Source organism: Pimephales promelas, chromosome 11 (genome assembly GCF_988280905.1).
Source record: "Pimephales promelas chromosome 11, fPimPro1.hap1.1, whole genome shotgun sequence".
Lineage (NCBI taxonomy): Eukaryota > Metazoa > Chordata > Actinopteri > Cypriniformes > Leuciscidae > Pimephales > Pimephales promelas.
Genome location: NC_142779.1, coordinates 3,370,001 through 3,387,423, shown reverse-complemented (window position 1 = coordinate 3,387,423; position 17,423 = coordinate 3,370,001). Strand labels below are relative to the sequence as shown.

General features: G+C 36.2%; 2 protein-coding genes across 4 annotated transcripts in view; both read left to right on the top strand.

The window, feature by feature from the left end:
- anapc1 (anaphase promoting complex subunit 1) overlaps positions 1-2,625 on the top strand; it is an 80,572-nt gene extending 77,947 nt beyond the window's left edge. For all 3 annotated transcript variants that reach the window (XM_039672296.2, XM_089116761.1, XM_039672295.2), the window contains exon 48: positions 2,219-2,625. In XM_039672296.2, coding sequence (XP_039528230.2) covers positions 2,219-2,331 — 113 coding nt within the window. In that variant the 3' untranslated portion in view covers positions 2,332-2,625. The remainder of the gene's footprint in view (positions 1-2,218) is intronic.
- Positions 2,626-5,608: 2,983 nt separating this feature from the next.
- Positions 5,609-17,423, top strand: part of LOC148977115 (uncharacterized) — a 44,925-nt gene continuing 33,110 nt past the window's right edge. Inside the window, exon 1 of the mRNA XM_089116760.1 lies at positions 5,609-6,629. Coding sequence (XP_088972886.1) covers positions 6,452-6,629 — 178 coding nt within the window. The 5' untranslated portion in view covers positions 5,609-6,451. The remainder of the gene's footprint in view (positions 6,630-17,423) is intronic.

Sequence of the window (17,423 nt, the reverse complement as noted above, 5' to 3'; positions counted from 1 at the left end):
AAGTGATTTGAACCACAGCAAAGAACAACACTCGCCCGGCCGCTCTGCATACGTCATCTCCTTCATCGCTCTGATTGGTTTTAGGTCTACCCCTGGTGACGCCCCTCTGGAAATGATTTGTCTATGACGCTTTGCCAGACCATATCTCAGTTACAACTGAGAATGGGCTAGTTTTAACCAGGCTAATCACAAACCAATGGGACACTCTTAGTAGAGTTTGGGTACTCCAACGTTTCGCAGACTTGAACTTGTCACAGACTCCGATGTGTTTTTACTCTGACTTGATTTTGACTCAGATCGGGTCAGTACTGCTTTGACATTAAAGTCAACGTGTTGAGTCTTGCCTTTTTATACAGTCATTTCGATATTTGCAAGCTAGTTTCTGTGCGAACACTTACACTCACAGAAAGGGCCTATCAGTCAGTGTGTGAATGGAGTTCTCTTGTGTCTTATTGTACTTAAATACACACAAAGTTGTCAAAATGCCCATCTCAGTGAGTATTCACGTAAACACAGTCAGTTATGTCTTAAGTGAACGTGAACAGTGAAACCTAATTATTTTGCACTGAAATGAGTCTGACACACCTGCGCAATATCATAGCCTATGATTTCCGAAAATAGTACTTTTGTCAACTAGTGATATCATCACAAGAACTGTTGAGGAATATGCAACAATTTAGACAATTATTTTTGTCATATGTTATAATAATAAGTTACAACTTTCAGACACTTATCATTTGAGCCGAGCGAGGCTTTAGGAGCTCAGCTTCACCGCTGAGACACGAATAGACTATTAACTTAAAGCTTTTATTCTTAATAAACACAAAAGGCACATCCAAGGCATTAATTAAAAAGAATATTTATTAAACAAACCAGATCAAGAGCAGAATGAAATAAAGTGCATAGCTGAAAAATAAAGCATCTTAACTAACACAAACAGTCGGGACAGCGCAATTGGGCATTAGGCTCCAAATTAAAAATAAAAAAGTTAGGTTATCACACTAAAACATTCAAATATGCAGGTCGACCGATATGATTTTTTTCAGGCCGATGCCGATACCGATCTTTTGAAATCTGATTAATGCTTCCGATTTAACCCTAACCCTAACCTTCCACCACACCTAGAGATTGGCATGGTTTTACTTCAGTTAGCCTAATAGCTGGTTTGATTTGCATTGAAAGATGATCTTATGGAAAGTACCCCATGCCAATCTCTAGGTGTGGTGAATGGTGTGTGATGATGTGGGGATATTTTAATTCCAAAGGCCAAGATCAGGATGCATATTATCCTGGATCCATGAAATAACTGGCTTTTAAAAATAAAAATCTGCCTGACTCTATGGGATTTTAACATAGGGGTGTCCTGACTTATGCACCCTGTATTTTAAAGAAAAACATTTATTTATTTATGATACATTATTTATTCACAAAGAAAATGTGTGTCCTTAAAGGTTGGAGTTTTCCTCATTTTTCTAATTAAGGCATTAAGATCAACATCCAAAAGATGATTTTTTTTATTCCTCTTTTTAGGCAACTTTAGCATGGGGGCAAACGCTTATTCACATCACTGTATATCGGAATATCGGATTTTAAAACCAAAAAAATATTTGTATCGGTATCGGCCTTCAAAATCCTATCGGTCAGGCTCTACTTGTAATACTGTCAGCCTGAAAATCAAAAGTGTGTTTTTGACGTTTCTCAGTGGCGTTGAGCGGTAAACCGAAGCGGATGACAGTAAAGAGCGTTTTTAGGGCTTCACAACGAGCATAGACAGACTGCTGACTTCTGGATTTTGATTATGTGATAGACAAGGGTGGCACTGTGGTCTACAACGTCTTTGACATGGAAGTCATCTCTGGTTCATTTCTACTGTTCATTTAGTTTGAAATGACATCACGCCAGTTTGTTCTTCAATTTCGCTTGAAGTATATCGGGGTCTTTACAGCATACTGCTCTCACATTTCTTTCAAACTACTACTTTTTAGCCCTAAACAGAGAGTGAAAAAGAACTGTCCGTGCGTATATTGGGGCATTAATGGTGCTTTGTTTGCAGTGCGACCTCTGGTCACTGAAGAAATAAAGTCGGAATGACGAGAGCAACAATATATGAGAGAATGTAATGGATATCTGATTAATTTGTTCTAAAATGTTTCACTTATGTGCCGCCACCCTCTCTTGAACTGTCTTTTAACTTCATCGCTGTGGTCTCTCTGTACAGGATGCTCCTGTTTCCCAGAGTTCCTGCTCAAGAGCAGTCAGTTGGGTGTTCCTGTACGTGCTCTGCTGCGTTTGAGTCCTCTGTTCCTTCAGAATCGTGATTCTGGAGTTTAACTGCACTCCTTCAGAGGTCGACCAACGTTCTCCCTATCCAGGTACTGTGGCAGTCCTCACAAGCCAGCCAACGACTTACAGGAGCTTGCTGCAATACCTCGGGTCAACTTTTAAGGTTTATCGCGTGGACGTTTTTTATGACATGATGTCCTTTAAGAGCCAAAGTGATGCAGAGAAGCTCTGAAGAAACATGTAAATAATTTGTAGCTATATTTGTACCTGCCAGTAAATATGACTTGAGGACTTAAGTATGCCTGCCTTGTATGAAATAAATAAGTTTTGTTTGTCAAAAAACGTTTAGTTAAGGCTTTCACACATGCAACATCTACTAAATCACTGGAGGAATTTTAGTCTGCCAGCTGTCTGGAAATCAGTAATTCTCATCATAAAAAAAAAAAAATTATTCTAGTCGTTTTGCTGCGGATAATTGTGTGTGTGACGTCCCCTTCACTGTTGTTTATACATAAAGGAGTAGTTCACTTTTGAAACAACTTTTGCTTGGATGTCATCCAAGATGTCCATGTCTTTCTTTCTTCAGTCGAAAAGAAATGAAGGTTTTTGATGAAAGCATTCCAGGATTTTTCTCCATATAATGGACTTCAATGGGAACCAAACGGTTCAAGGTCCAAATGACGCTTTCAGTACAAACTACAAACTGTTCAAAGGGCTTTAAACGATTCAAAACGATGAATAAGGGTCTTATCAAGCGAAACGATCTCTCATTTTAAAAAAAAAATAACAAAGTTTAAGTTTTATAAGCTCAAATGCTCGCCTTGCTCTGTTCTGTGATGCGCGTTCGTGACTCTCCTGTTCAAAGAAAACAAATCTTTTTCCAAGTCATTTGTTTCTTTCAATGAACAAAATGAACGAATTGACTCTGAAAAAGATTTGTTCAATTTGATGAACGAGTTCGAACAGGAGAGTCACAAACGCGCATCTCGGAACAGAGCAAGGTGAGCATTTGAGGTTATAAAACTTAAACTTTTTTTTTTAAATGAGCGATCGTTTCGCTTGATAAGACCCTTATTTATCATCTGGAATAATTTAAAGCCCTTTGAACAGTTTGTAGTTTGTACTGAAACTGTCTTTTGGACCTTGAACCGTTTGGACCCCATTGAAGTCCATTATATGGAGAAAAATCCTGGAATGTTTTCATCAAAAACCTTAATTTCTTTTCTACTGAAGAAAGAAAGAAACATGGACATCTTGGATGACATGGGGGTGAGTAAATTATCAGCAAAAGTTTTTTCAAAAATTAAATAATTTGAGTACTAAAAATACTGAAGCTAGAACTAAAAAAAAGTCTATATAGAAAAGACAAATTGACGAAAGCACACAACAAATGTTTTACTAAAATGAAAACTGAATTATATTTGGGCTGTCAAAATTAACGTGTCCATTTTTTTTCATTAATTTTAATCCCGTCAAATATCAGGATGCGTGTGTGAGTGTGACAGGATTCACCTCTCACATTTCCATCAGAAAATGTCAAAATCTAGTTGTTAAACGTCTGCTTGTCTTCCACATTGCTCTGCTGTGTTTGCCTTTATTTGCTGTGTCTCAGCAAAACAAGTATCGCACAAGCATTCCTGTATAAATGAAAACCACCCCACTGCCAGGAAGACATCGCCACACACCCTCTCACATTCCTCAGTATTTGAATAGCCACGTTGCTGTTTAAAATAACCCTGGCTCTATTTCTCTCTGAATACTGCTTCCAGTTACTATTTTACTGAACTAAACCACACTGAAGTGAAAGTTCGGGTGAAAAACTTGCCGTTTAAGAAAATGTGAAGCGATGTAAACTTCACGTGAAGTGAGAAGACCTGTGTAGAAGCCACAAGGCTATCAATTCATTTTCTCTTAAAGGAAAAAACTTTTTATCTGACGTTTTCATGCATCTTGTACTTGAATTTTACACAGCAAGTTTTTATGAGCATTTATATGAATGTAAGAGGTTTTTAGATGCTGTGCCTGGTCACTTCTGGTCATTTTATGTCACCATTTTGCAGTTTATTTAAATATGACATGAATTTTTCATGGATGAATGTTTCCTAGTCTCTCATTAAGTAAGTCCGCATGCATAATAATGCTAAAATAATCAATTCAGAATAAGTTTAGATGAAAAATATAAATGCATGTCATGTCATGTATTTATATTTTTCAAAAAATTGTGATGCCAGGCCACCAAACCAATGTGCTCATTGTGCCCAACACGTCAGGGAATTATTTCGAAGTGCGTTTTATCCAGAAAACTGAAGTCAAATGTTGACTGAGACTCTCATACTTCAATATATGAAGAAGTGTGAATGAGATGTGAAAGCTACAACAGAGAGGACGCTTACTGTGCCACTATCAAGCATAAGACTTTACCCGTCTGCCAATCCCTTGCCATTGACGATTCATTTCAATGTAGCTTTCAATTTGCATTAATTTGGCATGGAGTGCACCACTTGGACAGAGTTTCATACACACTCTTAACTTCTCTATAGCACTTCCTGTGTGGTTGGGAGTATTGTATAGGGCGGCTGGGCATTGGTATGGCAGTGCCTTGTTCAGGAAACCCATCCACCAATCGCTCTTTGATCAGATAAGCTTACTTGTGTGTGTGTGTGAGTGTGGTGATGTGTTTAAACGCTTTATTTCTGCTTGATTCCATCTGGAATGAGTTAAATGATCACTTCCTCCCAGAAGGCTGTGCAACCAAGTCTGGATGAAGAAATAACCGCCGCTCACGTGTCTGTAAATTCCTGAACAGTGACGCCGGTGATGACAGAATCATGAGATCTGAGAATAAAACACACGTTCGAAGCTTATTTGTGACGTTGGAAAGATTCGTTTTTTATTATTTAACCGATTTTGTAACGTGTGTCCTGTTCATGTGCATTTCAGGAAGGCAGTCAAACTGTGATACCAGACGTGGGATGTTTGGAATGTGAACAATGTTGTTGTGCAATCTTGTGGTTGAAGGGCAGTCCGCCTTTTTGGGATGTTATTGATACTTTTCATGCTTCGAAAACAGTTTCGCATTTGAAATATTTGTCTTTGCGTGTGGCTTTTTTTTTTTTTTTGGCAAGTCCTCAATGGCACAATGAAGCACGCTGTCTGTGCTCTAACGTGATCGGATACCCACCTGGTCTGCTGCCTGAGTCTATATTTGGCATGATTAGTCATGTCAGAATGAAGGACTTCCCTTTCTTCTGCTGTGACATCACAATACATTCAAAGTTACAATGTGGGGAAGTGTTACTTGATGTAGTGAGTGGTGATCAAGGCCGGGTTTAGATTAATCCAGGATTAGGCCTTAGTTCAATTAGGGCATTTAAGTAGCTTTTATAAACATGGATTTGAGAAAAACATGACTGATATATTTTAATATGTGTTGCTTTCAGTTAAAACAGTGACTTAAGAGAGTTAAGCCTTAGGCCTTGCCTTTGAAACCGGAGGAATGTGTTATTAATTATTAATTACGTCAAGTGCCTTGAATTTGACAAGCAGTTAAAACATGCAGGAGCAGGTTTTCAGACGGTATCACTGTTTAAATTCCCATACACACCTAAATTCTTTCAAACACCCCCACGCTTTACAATGCTGCCATTAAACTGGGTCTGGTGAGTTAACTAACTTATGATTGTTTCAATTAAAATATATGTTTTTAGATAATATTGGGTTCATTTTTGAATCACCTTTTTACAGTTTATCCAAAACGTCTTGCTGTGTGAGTACAAATGTTCCATAATAATCCGTTTAGAATAATCTCAGATGGAATATATTATCATATCATGGCAGCCACCCACATGCTGTGTGCATTTCCTTGAAAACGCAAGTCTAAAAGTTGTGCCTGGTCACCAAACCTCACCCCCATTTATGTGTTTTTATTTTTTGGCACGCATCACAATGAGCTCATTGTGCCCAATGCATCATGGAGTAATAAACTGATTGTTTTACCCTGGAAACTGAAGTCAAGTGTTGTCAAGGCGTTAACTGAGAGACTCTATTCATTCACAACCCACAGACAGATTTTGAATCGTTGCGGCAAACTGTGTCGGGTGAAGTGGGCGTCACCAAGAGCGTTCAAGAGAAAGTGTGTGTGTGTGTATGTATGGACCTCTGACTCTACATGAATGACTCAAGTGAAGAACACGCGTTAAACCGCTATTTCAAAGGAAAAAGAAGAGGAAGAGGGGACATCTTGAGCATTCGCAGTGGAACTTGCGTGCGCATCTGCGCAAAGTCTCTCCAAAGTCACTTGGTAACTTTTGCGCAGAAGTGCAGCTCCATTCTCAAGCAGTTTTGTGGTAAGTGCACATTAAACTCACTAACGCACTGACTTGATTAATTAGCTGATGTTTTTGTTCTTTTTTATTTTGCGTTTTATATGATTCTCTAAACTTTTACTGTTAGATTCACTCCTCTAAGTTACCCGTGTAGCCTAAGTTGTCTAGTATAAAAATGAGTCAGAGTTTTGAACGTGCACTGGTGTGTTCCTCCCATCACCACGGCTGTAGACACTACCAGAACCTAATCGTTTTTAACACAAGTATATGCATACTTGGTATGCACTATATTATACTGTCACTTGCAAAGAACGATTGCAGGCTTTCTTGCATAAGACGCATTGAGTTTTTCGGGTCATTTTTATTCTCATTGGGCGCTCGATGAAGATAAGAGGAAGCCTGCGGTGCAAGCATGAGATAGTGTTTTAACTTCCTGTTCCTCTATAGAAAAAGACACTTAATTGGAATGGCTGTGCATGTCTCCCTATGGCAAGCGCACGTATACTGTTGTTTTCGTGTGGAATAACGTACCATGAATAATGTAAACGTCTCGTAGTGACACCTGTAACTGAGCTCCCAATGAAAAAACAATTTCTTGTTCATTTTACGAAGCGTTTGACCCGTTACGCGAGGCCCGTTCTGTGGTTAGTTACTGTGTCGAGTCACGTACTAAGTAGTTCCAGCCACGTCACTGCGAGGGGGCGTGGCCTCGGCCTGTCAATGCGTTTGTATCTGGGTAGAAAAGCGCGCGCGGTGCGTATTGGCTGTGCCAAACCGTGCTCTCTGGCTTCCTAGATAACATAACTAGGGTCCTCATGGCCGATGCCTGGTAGTGGATTTCTAAAGAAACGAGTCCCTTTATGATGTGTGGCTTTATCATCAATCGATAGCTGACATCGACTCCTGTGTTATTACAGGATTTTTATAACCTCATCAAAATGTCCAGTAACTTATTTTTTTTTCTTGGTTTGACTGTCATATATTCGTATGGGAACAAAAACTACTTTTTAAATATTTAGTCTTTAGTATTTCTATTTACACGTCACCGATGACGTTCAATAAACACGACGCGATGTGACGCATGCAAGACGCGGACGGAACGCGCCGCGAAGCGTTTATTAAACAAGTTGAAATCAACTTTTCACCCTCTTTACTGTGAGAAAGTCATATAATCCCGCTCTTTTGAGTCTGTTTTCCCCTCATATTCGTGTGATGTTTAACAGACTTCTGGAACTTCCTCTCGTCGCCCAATCATGTGGTTTAGTAGCCACGGCGCGCGCCTGTACTGTACACAATTTGTGATCACGGAGGTGATTTCCAGTGCCCGTTTAACAAACGTGGTGAATATTACAGAATTTATTCAAGATCTAGATCATGTGTCGAACATGCAAATTCAGTACCTTGCTCAACAAATATCCTAAATATATATTTAAAATGGTCCCACAGCCTTGTCTACCAGACCCCCAGCACACCTTCTTAGGGCTGGTTTAAAATATATCACCCAGAAAGCACTATGGTAGATTAGCCTAGTCTTCAGACCACTGTAATACCATGCTTTTGGGGAGTACCATGTAAATACCATGGTATAATATGATAGTCATCATCCCATATTACTATATGAGACTATCACTGTAACATTTTACCGCCTCAGTACTTTTTTGTTTTAAATGAATGAAATGACTGTAAATTGGTATTGCACAATTTAAATATCTGAAATGGCAGAAGGTCCAGATATTGAACTGAAAGTAAGCACTCTAAGGAGGTCACATTCGTACCTTGTCATTTTACAATGCCTCCTTCACGTCTAATTTTAGTTAGGCAACTTTGGTTTCCAGTAAACCCAGTTACTGGTGGCCGTAGAGAGGCGGAAGTGGTGGCAATGAAACTTACATTGATAGAAAAAATCTATTGTTCTGTTTCAAATGCGTTTAGAATGACTGTATTCTGTTCAGCAGTAGTTTGGTGGTGCAGGGGATATAGATCACCTCATATTTCAGAGTTTGATGCAATTCATCTTTGGCTCTGAGATTGAGTATGCGAGAGTGAAATCTCTGAATCACTGGGCCTGAGTTTAGTCGGATCAGTCAGAATAGAAAAAGCTAACAAAACGGCTTTGGTGAATGCATATACATCTGCAAAATGCATATCTGATAGATAACGGTGATTAGAAAACCAGCCATGTGCTGTTGCTGTGGTGTGAGGGATAGGGTTTTGAGGGCCTCGTGTTTTCCTAGGTTTCTCTGCCATCTAGTGGACATTTCTCTCAACTAACTGTTACTAATGTAATCTAAAGGAAGAGCACATAGGCCTGGTTTCACAGACGGGGCTTAGATTAAGCCAGCCTTAATTCAGTTAGGGAATTTATTAGCTTTTATAAACATAATTTAGAAAACATTACTGGTGTGCATCTTGTAGTAATCACAATAGAAACTACATGTTACATGTGTAACAAGGACACTGTAAAATAAAGTGTTACCAAATAGAAATACTTTATATAGAGATTTTGTTTAAAGATTTTCTCTTGTAAAATATTTAATTATAAAAAACAACAACTATTGAATAAGTATTTTTAGTGTATACATAAAAACTGTATGTACATATGGTTACACTTTATTTTAAGGTGTCATTGTTACAGTGTAATTATGTGTAATATTACTCAGTAATATTAAGTAACCATGGTTAGGGTAGGATTAGGGTTTGGTTGAGGGTCAGTTACATGTAATTATGCATAATTTACTGTTATTACTATGGTAAGTACATGTATGTAACAAGGACACTGCATACATATTGTATAGGAATGGTTTATATCAGCAGTGAAACATGAGGACTTGTGTGAGTTTCTTTTGTCCACTAGGTGACAGTATTTACAACATTTCTGACATTTGACCTTTGGTTTCCTGATTTCACCAAGTACTACAAAGATGTTGATCCTGGAACAGCTTTCCAATCAACCAATCAGATTTGGAGGACAAGTTTACAGTTTATGCCAAGTTTAGGGTTTGGTGCTTCTACATCAGTGTTATTCACCTATTATTCCCCCTCAATGGGTTGGGATTAGGTCAGGGTACATTTTCGGACAAGAATGTTGTTCTTTTACCCTAATAGTACTGTGGTATCACACACACACACACACACACACACACACACATACATAAATATAATCATATACCACAAAATGAATGAAATAATGAATGAATATATACATTTTAAATACATTTAGATTTTTTTGTGTTATATGAATATTAATTATATGTTGTTGTTATTGTAAGTGGTTCGATAGGTAACAAAAACACTATATATATATATATATATATATATATAAAATTAATATTCATATACCACAAAAATTATACATGGTAACCAAGCGTATTGCATTCACTTGAGGAAAAAAATCGACTCTGTTTTTCTGAATTATCGAGTTAATATTTCAGAATTATGAGACATTTTTCTTGAGACATTCATTCTTTTCTTCTTTCACTGTTTTTATGAATTAATGAGTTATTCATTTTGAGATAATGAACTCGTTAAGATGTTTTCCCTCAAGTGAATGCAATATGCTTCCGTAGCATATAAAGGGATGATTGAATGAATATATATATATATATATATATATATATATAAATATATATATATATATATAATGTGTGTGTATGTGTGTGTAAATTTTACTATATACAAATATGAATTATAATTCATATTATTATTATTTTTAATGTATAAATATAGTGTGTGTATATATATATATATATATATATATATATATATATATAAAATGTGTGTAACATTTACTTTATATAAACATTAATTATAATTCATATTATTATTATTTTTAATGTATAAATATAGTGTTTATATATATATATATATATATATATATAAAATGTGTGTATATGTGTGTGTAAATTTTTCTTTATATAAATATTAATTTTAATTCATATTATTATTTTTAATGTATAAATATAGTGTTTATATATATATATATATATATACAGTATATATATCAGTATATAAGCAGCCATAATGTGTTTACTCATGCAGTTTAACCCAGTCAAGTGTGTACTAGTGACCCAGTCATGTGTGTACTAGTGACCCTGCTCTGTCATGCCGTCCTCAGCAACAGCGAGTATCAATCGTCCTGTCAGGAGGATCCTCTGCAGGATTAAATGAGATCAGTCAAATGAGTATTGATGGTCTTTAGAGGTCCTCTGTAGCGGAGAGGGCTATTGTGTGTGACGGGTCGCTCTCAGGCTCTGATGGCCGTGTCCCAGGAGGAGTGTGTGTAATAGGAGAGTATTGATCGAGGGTTTGTGCAGGTTTCAGTGAGAATGAATCCAGAGTTTGTTCTCACAGGGTCAGTGGACGAGAGACCCAGCTGCACACGGGACAGGGGACGTGTCTTTACTGACACTTATTGACTGTGCATTTATTTTCAGTTTGTTGATAGACATTCCTGCATGCCGAACGCATCGGCATTAGTGTGTCATTAGTGCGCCAACAGTGAAATCCTCTTCAGCTGGTTTTGTCATGCAAATAACGTGCATTTCCTGTTGACATATTACAATTAAAAGGTATTTACAGAGTTAATCTCAATGTTATCAGAAAATCCAGAAAAAAGTTTCACCATAAAATGTTATATGTCCGATCTCATGAAAGTTCGTGTCTATGGCACGAATGTCATTTCTCGTGGCATTTATACGCCAAAAACAGTTTTTGCGTGTATTTGGCACGCGATTTTCGCGTACATATGATACGCACTTTTTTGCGTATAATACGCACGAACTCCCCACCCCCCTCCCCCCTAAACCTAACCCAGGGTTTTTTAGTGCGTACCATATACACGAAAAAAACACTTTTGGCGTATAAATGCCACGAGAAATGACACTCGTGGTATAGATACGCATCTTCATGAGACTGTGTTGTATATGTTCATAGGATATATGAACAAACCTCTGTAAGAGGTTCAATTCTTTCAGACTATGGATAAAGTTTAAAGTGTGTAAGTGATTTCTGGCTCAAAAGATGTATTGTAATTTAAATTTACAGATGCAAATAGATATTGTAATAAGATAAACACTTAAAAGTGTGTTTTAGATGTTTTCTTTCCACTAGTCTACAAAATAAAACCAAGTGCATGGGGAAATATCCCAATAGATTCATCAGGATGGTGAAAACTAAACCAAATCATTAGCAGGTTATAAAGGCTCTTAGCACTAGATAAGCATACACAAGTGTAGTTACTATGTTTGGCCTCCGTGGGGCAGCATTGTGACTGTGATGATAGAGTTGGGGTGTGTCTTAAAGGGATAGACACCCAAAAAGGAGAATTCTCACCCTCGTGTCGTATCAAACCTGGAAGACCTTTTTTGATCTTTGAAACACAACTATTTTTATTTGTTATTTTTTTATGAAATCCAAGAGCCTTCGAAACCATTCATAGACAGCAAACATCAGTACACTGTAAAAAATATATTTTCAAGATTTGTTATCACAACATATTTTCTTTTGTCAAATCAACTTTATAATAATTTATTTAGTTGAGATAACTTATTATTTTGAGTTTCTGATTTGAGTTTCTGAATCTCCATTGTATTAACTCACTTTTTCCAGTTCAATCAACTTAAAATTTTAAGGCAACCCAGGTTACTTACTTTTTTAAGTTAAACCAACAATATTTTTTACAGTGTAGTAATCACAACATTTTTTTCTTTTGTCTAATGAACTTAAATAATTTATTTATTTCAGATAACATATAATTTTGAGTTTCTGATGATTAAATCATTCTCCTTCATTGTATTAACTCACTTTTTCCATGTTCAATGAACTTAAAATTGTAAGGCAACCAGGTTACTTACAGTACTTTTTTAAGTTAAACCATCGATATTCGGTTTGTAATAGTCGGTTTGTAATGACGTTGCAGTTATTGGGTGGTTCAAAAACCTCTCAGGTTTCATCAAAACGATCTTCATTTGTGTTTTCTGAAGATGAACGAAGGTCTTACAGATTTGGAACGACATGAGGGTGAGTAACTGATGACAGAATTGGAAATGGAATTGAAGAGTTCAGATGCAAAAGCCTCTAAATGCCATTTGAAATTTTCTTCTAAAATGATGATTTTTATCAAGCTTATAAATTCAAGTTCAGTAATTTCACTTAAATGACAATTAATAGGTAATCCTCATTGCAATTTAACTGAAATTACTGAACTTAAATATACAAGCTTGATAAAAATGATCATTCTAGAAGAAAATTTCAAATGGCACTTAGAGGCTTTTGCATCTGAACTCTTCAATTACATATTTTGTAGTTCAACCCAGTTGGCATCACCCTGATTCCCTCAACAAAAACCCAATTGGCTTTTGAATATTTGCAAAAAAAATACTTACATGATTCTTTTTCTTCATAATGATAATTTGTACAAATGAACCCAACTTTAATGAATTTCGAAGCCTAAATACAATCGTAAGAAACTTAAAGCTGCAGTCCGTAACTTTTTGGGTTAAAAATTGTCCAAAATAAATTTGAGCAAGTCGATAACCAGCCAGTGTTCAAATCAAAACTCTCTGCTTGACGTAGCTCAATCCAGTGCTAATTTTTAATCCAGTGGTACTGGTGGATTTCGGCGGGAGATTCGAGCATGTCTTTGCCTCATTAGGTCACATCTGTAGTGTACACACACATAAAGAAGAGTCTCGGCTATAGGCTATGAGTGTGAGGATGTTGGAGGTGGAGATAGCCTTTTCTCTCAGCACTTGATATAATCAAACTTATCAATTAGATGGTGATCCAGAAAGGTTCAAAACGTCTGTCACCAGCGACAACTAGAGACTCACCCGCTGCAAAATGCAAAAGACTTCAGACTTCGGAGTGACTACAGATAAAAATAAACTGCAACCGACCCATACGAAACCAAGGATAATACCGGAAGGACATTAAATATAGTCACGCAATGCTGACGCTAACATTAACAATTTTAGAACAAAGTATAATTACACGGTTTGATGTGATATGATGAGCGATTGTTAGATTTAATCAGCGCGATTTACTGCAAATATTTTTTTCCCCCTAGTCGGTCAGAACAAAAGTCGATGTTCTTGTTCAGATTACATTTTCCGGTGATAATTATTATGTTGGTCATACTTCCAAAAAGTATAATCTGTAATTGCAACACAACTAACATAAAGTTAATAATTATGCGGATAACTGCAATTACAGATTTTGAACAGAGATGGCGACAAAGAGGTAAAACTACAGACTGCAGGATATAAACGAACTACACTAAAGTTGCATGTTGTCACCAACACTAAGCGTCTGACAACTCTTTCACCCTTTATTTTAAATCTACTACACATAGAAAGTGTGAGTTAGAATAGATTGCAAGAGTGTGATTATAAACACAACGAGGCTGTAAAAGTGAACTAGCGTGTTAGCCTGTTAGTTTAATGTCCCTGGCAGCCTCTGCTGGTCCTTTTACCATTTTTCAGGATGCATGAAAGCTTAAAAATCACGAATGGGGTGTTACTGATGTATTTCTGTGTCATATAGCGTAAAGACTTTTAACCAAAATCCCATCCAGAATGCCGTCAGTGACCATTGATGCCACTCACTTTCAACATCTTGACAGTTCGAGTTCATGCTGTGAACAGAAGCTGTAAAGATCATGTGAAATCTGAGATAAAACTACGATCTTCCAACTCTCAGATTCTGCATTTCCTCCCAGCTGTCTGATGGATCTTAATCATTTCTATTCTTCCGTCTCCTCCCACGGTTTGTTTGTTTTCTGACTCGTCACGGGAAGTTCAGTAGCTGCGGATCTGAGAACATCATGGGAATAAAGCATTAAATGACTATGACTCAGTTCCTGACTAGCCAGATCTTTTCCTGTGTGCCGTCATACAATGGATGTTCCTGATTTAGTTACACTTTATTCAGATGCTCCACTTTAGACATTCTACTAACAATAAGAAACTATAGACTATAAGGTTTGGGTTAGTAGAATAAGTTGACGTACTGTTGCAAAGTTTCTTATAATCCACTGTAACAGATTTTTGTAATTTCAACAATATTTTACTGTAATATATACATTATAATACTGCTAAATGTGCCAACAGTATAATAGTATAAATAGCCATGGATTATGGGAAAATATGTGTTTACTACTGAAATTATTTTCTACAGTAAATTGGAAAAAATCTAATTATGTACAGTAATAGCAATAAAAATAAAAATACAGTAGTTGTACTCCTGAATATAATATACAGTATTATTCCTGTAAATATTGTATAAAATATATGAAATATTGTACTTGTACTGTAAATGAAAAATACAGTACTCGTACTGTAATTTCACTGATAGCAATGCTACTGTAATTTCATTTAATAGTAAATCACTTCTAATACTGTAAATAAAAATACAGTAGTTGTACATATAGTATACAGTAGTTGTAAATATAGTATACAATTGTATTAGTGTAAATGAAATTACAGTAGTGATACCGTAAACACTTTTACAGTAACTTACTGGCATCCAGCTGAAATAAAGCTGCCAGTAAGTTACTGTAAAAGTGTTTACGGTATCACTACTGTAAGTTCATTGATAGCGATGATACTGTAATTTCATTCAATAGCTAACCAATTCTAAAACTGTAAAGAAAAATACAGTAGTTGTACATATAGTATAAAGTAGTTGTAAATATAGTAAATTAAATTACAGTGGTGATACCATAAACACTTTTACAGTAACTTACTGGCATCCAGCTGAAATAAAGCTGCCAGTAAGTTACTGTAAAAGTGTTTACGGTATCACTACTGTAATTTCATTGATAGCAATGATACTGTAATTTCATGTAATAGCAAATCAATTCTAATACTGTAGCCTAAATAAAAATACAGTAGTTGTACTCCTGAATACAATACAGTATTATTCCTGTAAATTAAAATATGGTACTTGTACTGTAAATGAAAAATACAGTACTCATACTGGAAATGTAGTATACAATTGTATTACTGTAAATGAAATTACAGTAGTGATACTGTAAACACTTTTACAGTAACCAGCTGAAATAAAGTTTACAGCAACCTTTTTACAGTGAGATTTAGTTGACATGTACAGGAGCTGCAAAGTTAATTATAGGTAGTAGATTGTCTAAAATGGACCATTCAAATTAAATGTTTAACCGATTGTCACTCTGTGATGATCTGATCTGATGATTTTGCAAATCCTGCGATTATTTCTTGCCTTCTTGCCTAAGTTTCTTGGAAAAAACTGATCAAAATAAAATGTTGTGCCTTTACTCATGCCATAAAGCCAGCCAATCAGATTAGAGCTTGCCAGATCTAGAAAGTGCTTATTTTTTCCATTTAACATAAATCAGATGATCAGTGAATGTTCAGTGGGTGGTCTGAGCATGACTGGATTCATAACTTTGATCGATTTTAACATCATTAATTCTAAATGAATGATTCCAGATGCAGCAGTTCGGCATGTGTGTGTGTGTGTGTGACGTATGTGTAGTGTAAAAGTTCACCTTAAATGACTGGTGTGTCATAGCACTGTGAAAGTAAAACAGAGAAGGACTGATCATTGAGGGTGTGAAGAAGCCGCATAATAATGAGTCATTAGTACAGTACTCACTCACTATACTACACACATGTGTCTTTATCAGTATGAAACAGTCTCTCTGTTGATCCTTTCAGTCTTACCTTTCCATTTAAGGAATATATTGTTAGAATACAAAATGTGACATTTGCTAAATAAAACCAAAATGGTCAAAAAAAGCTAGCAGTTGTACAGTAAATTAAATGTATTTTAGCAAGTATTGTTACCAAATCCACCTTTTGGAAGTACATATGGTGCAAAAATACAATAGTGAATGAACCTCTTTATGATGATTTTATTTTTAATTTTTTTGCATAACAGTGATTTTTTTTGGCAGTTCTTTCATACCTTTTGTACTCAACATTAATGTGATTTTTGTCAAAAAGGTGACACGTCACAATAGTTTTTAAGGTATCGAGTCTGCAAAAATGAAACTAGTGCCTACCTTTAATTTCACCAAGCTGAATGCTCACTAAAACCCCACAATCATCATGTTTTCAGGCCATTTCAAGTTTGATTTTGACATGCAGTGATGAAATGGCTGAGTTGTTTTTCCATTGACGCCATTATTGTCTTTATTCACTCAGTCTCTCGCTGTAACTTTACCTGTCGCTTTTTGACACTGTTACTTTATTTCACATTTTGTAATGTAACCCCCCTGATATAAACCAAGTATTCTCTGCATAACTCATGCCACAATGTTTTTGCCACAGACAGAAACCTCATATTTGTTGACTGATGTGTGTTTATTACTATTTCTAAGTGATGAGACTTTGACCAGATTTTCACCTAGTGCACAACAAACACACAAGACACATTAGAGTATTAAAGTAGGGATCCAAGCCACAGAGATCAGAAGATCAGAGACTCGAGGGTGGACTCTTTAGCCAGTAAACAACCACCGGGAACACCCTAGCAACCACATAACAGTGCAATCAAAACACTTCTCAGAACCGCTTAGCAACGCCCCAACTACCGCCCACAACACCCTATAGCATCTCACCAGCGAGTCATACACCACCCATGCTTTCTTTAGAAAACGAAAAACCTTGTTTCATATAATAGTCACTAATCTATTTCTCACACAGAAACTAATCAGTGTGAAGTAATTATTTGAAATGGCTTGTAACATTTGACTCAAAAAGGTCAAAATCACAGCCTTTTTTTTTCATAAAATACCACAATTGCATTTTTTTTTTTTTTGAAAATTCATTTTGCATC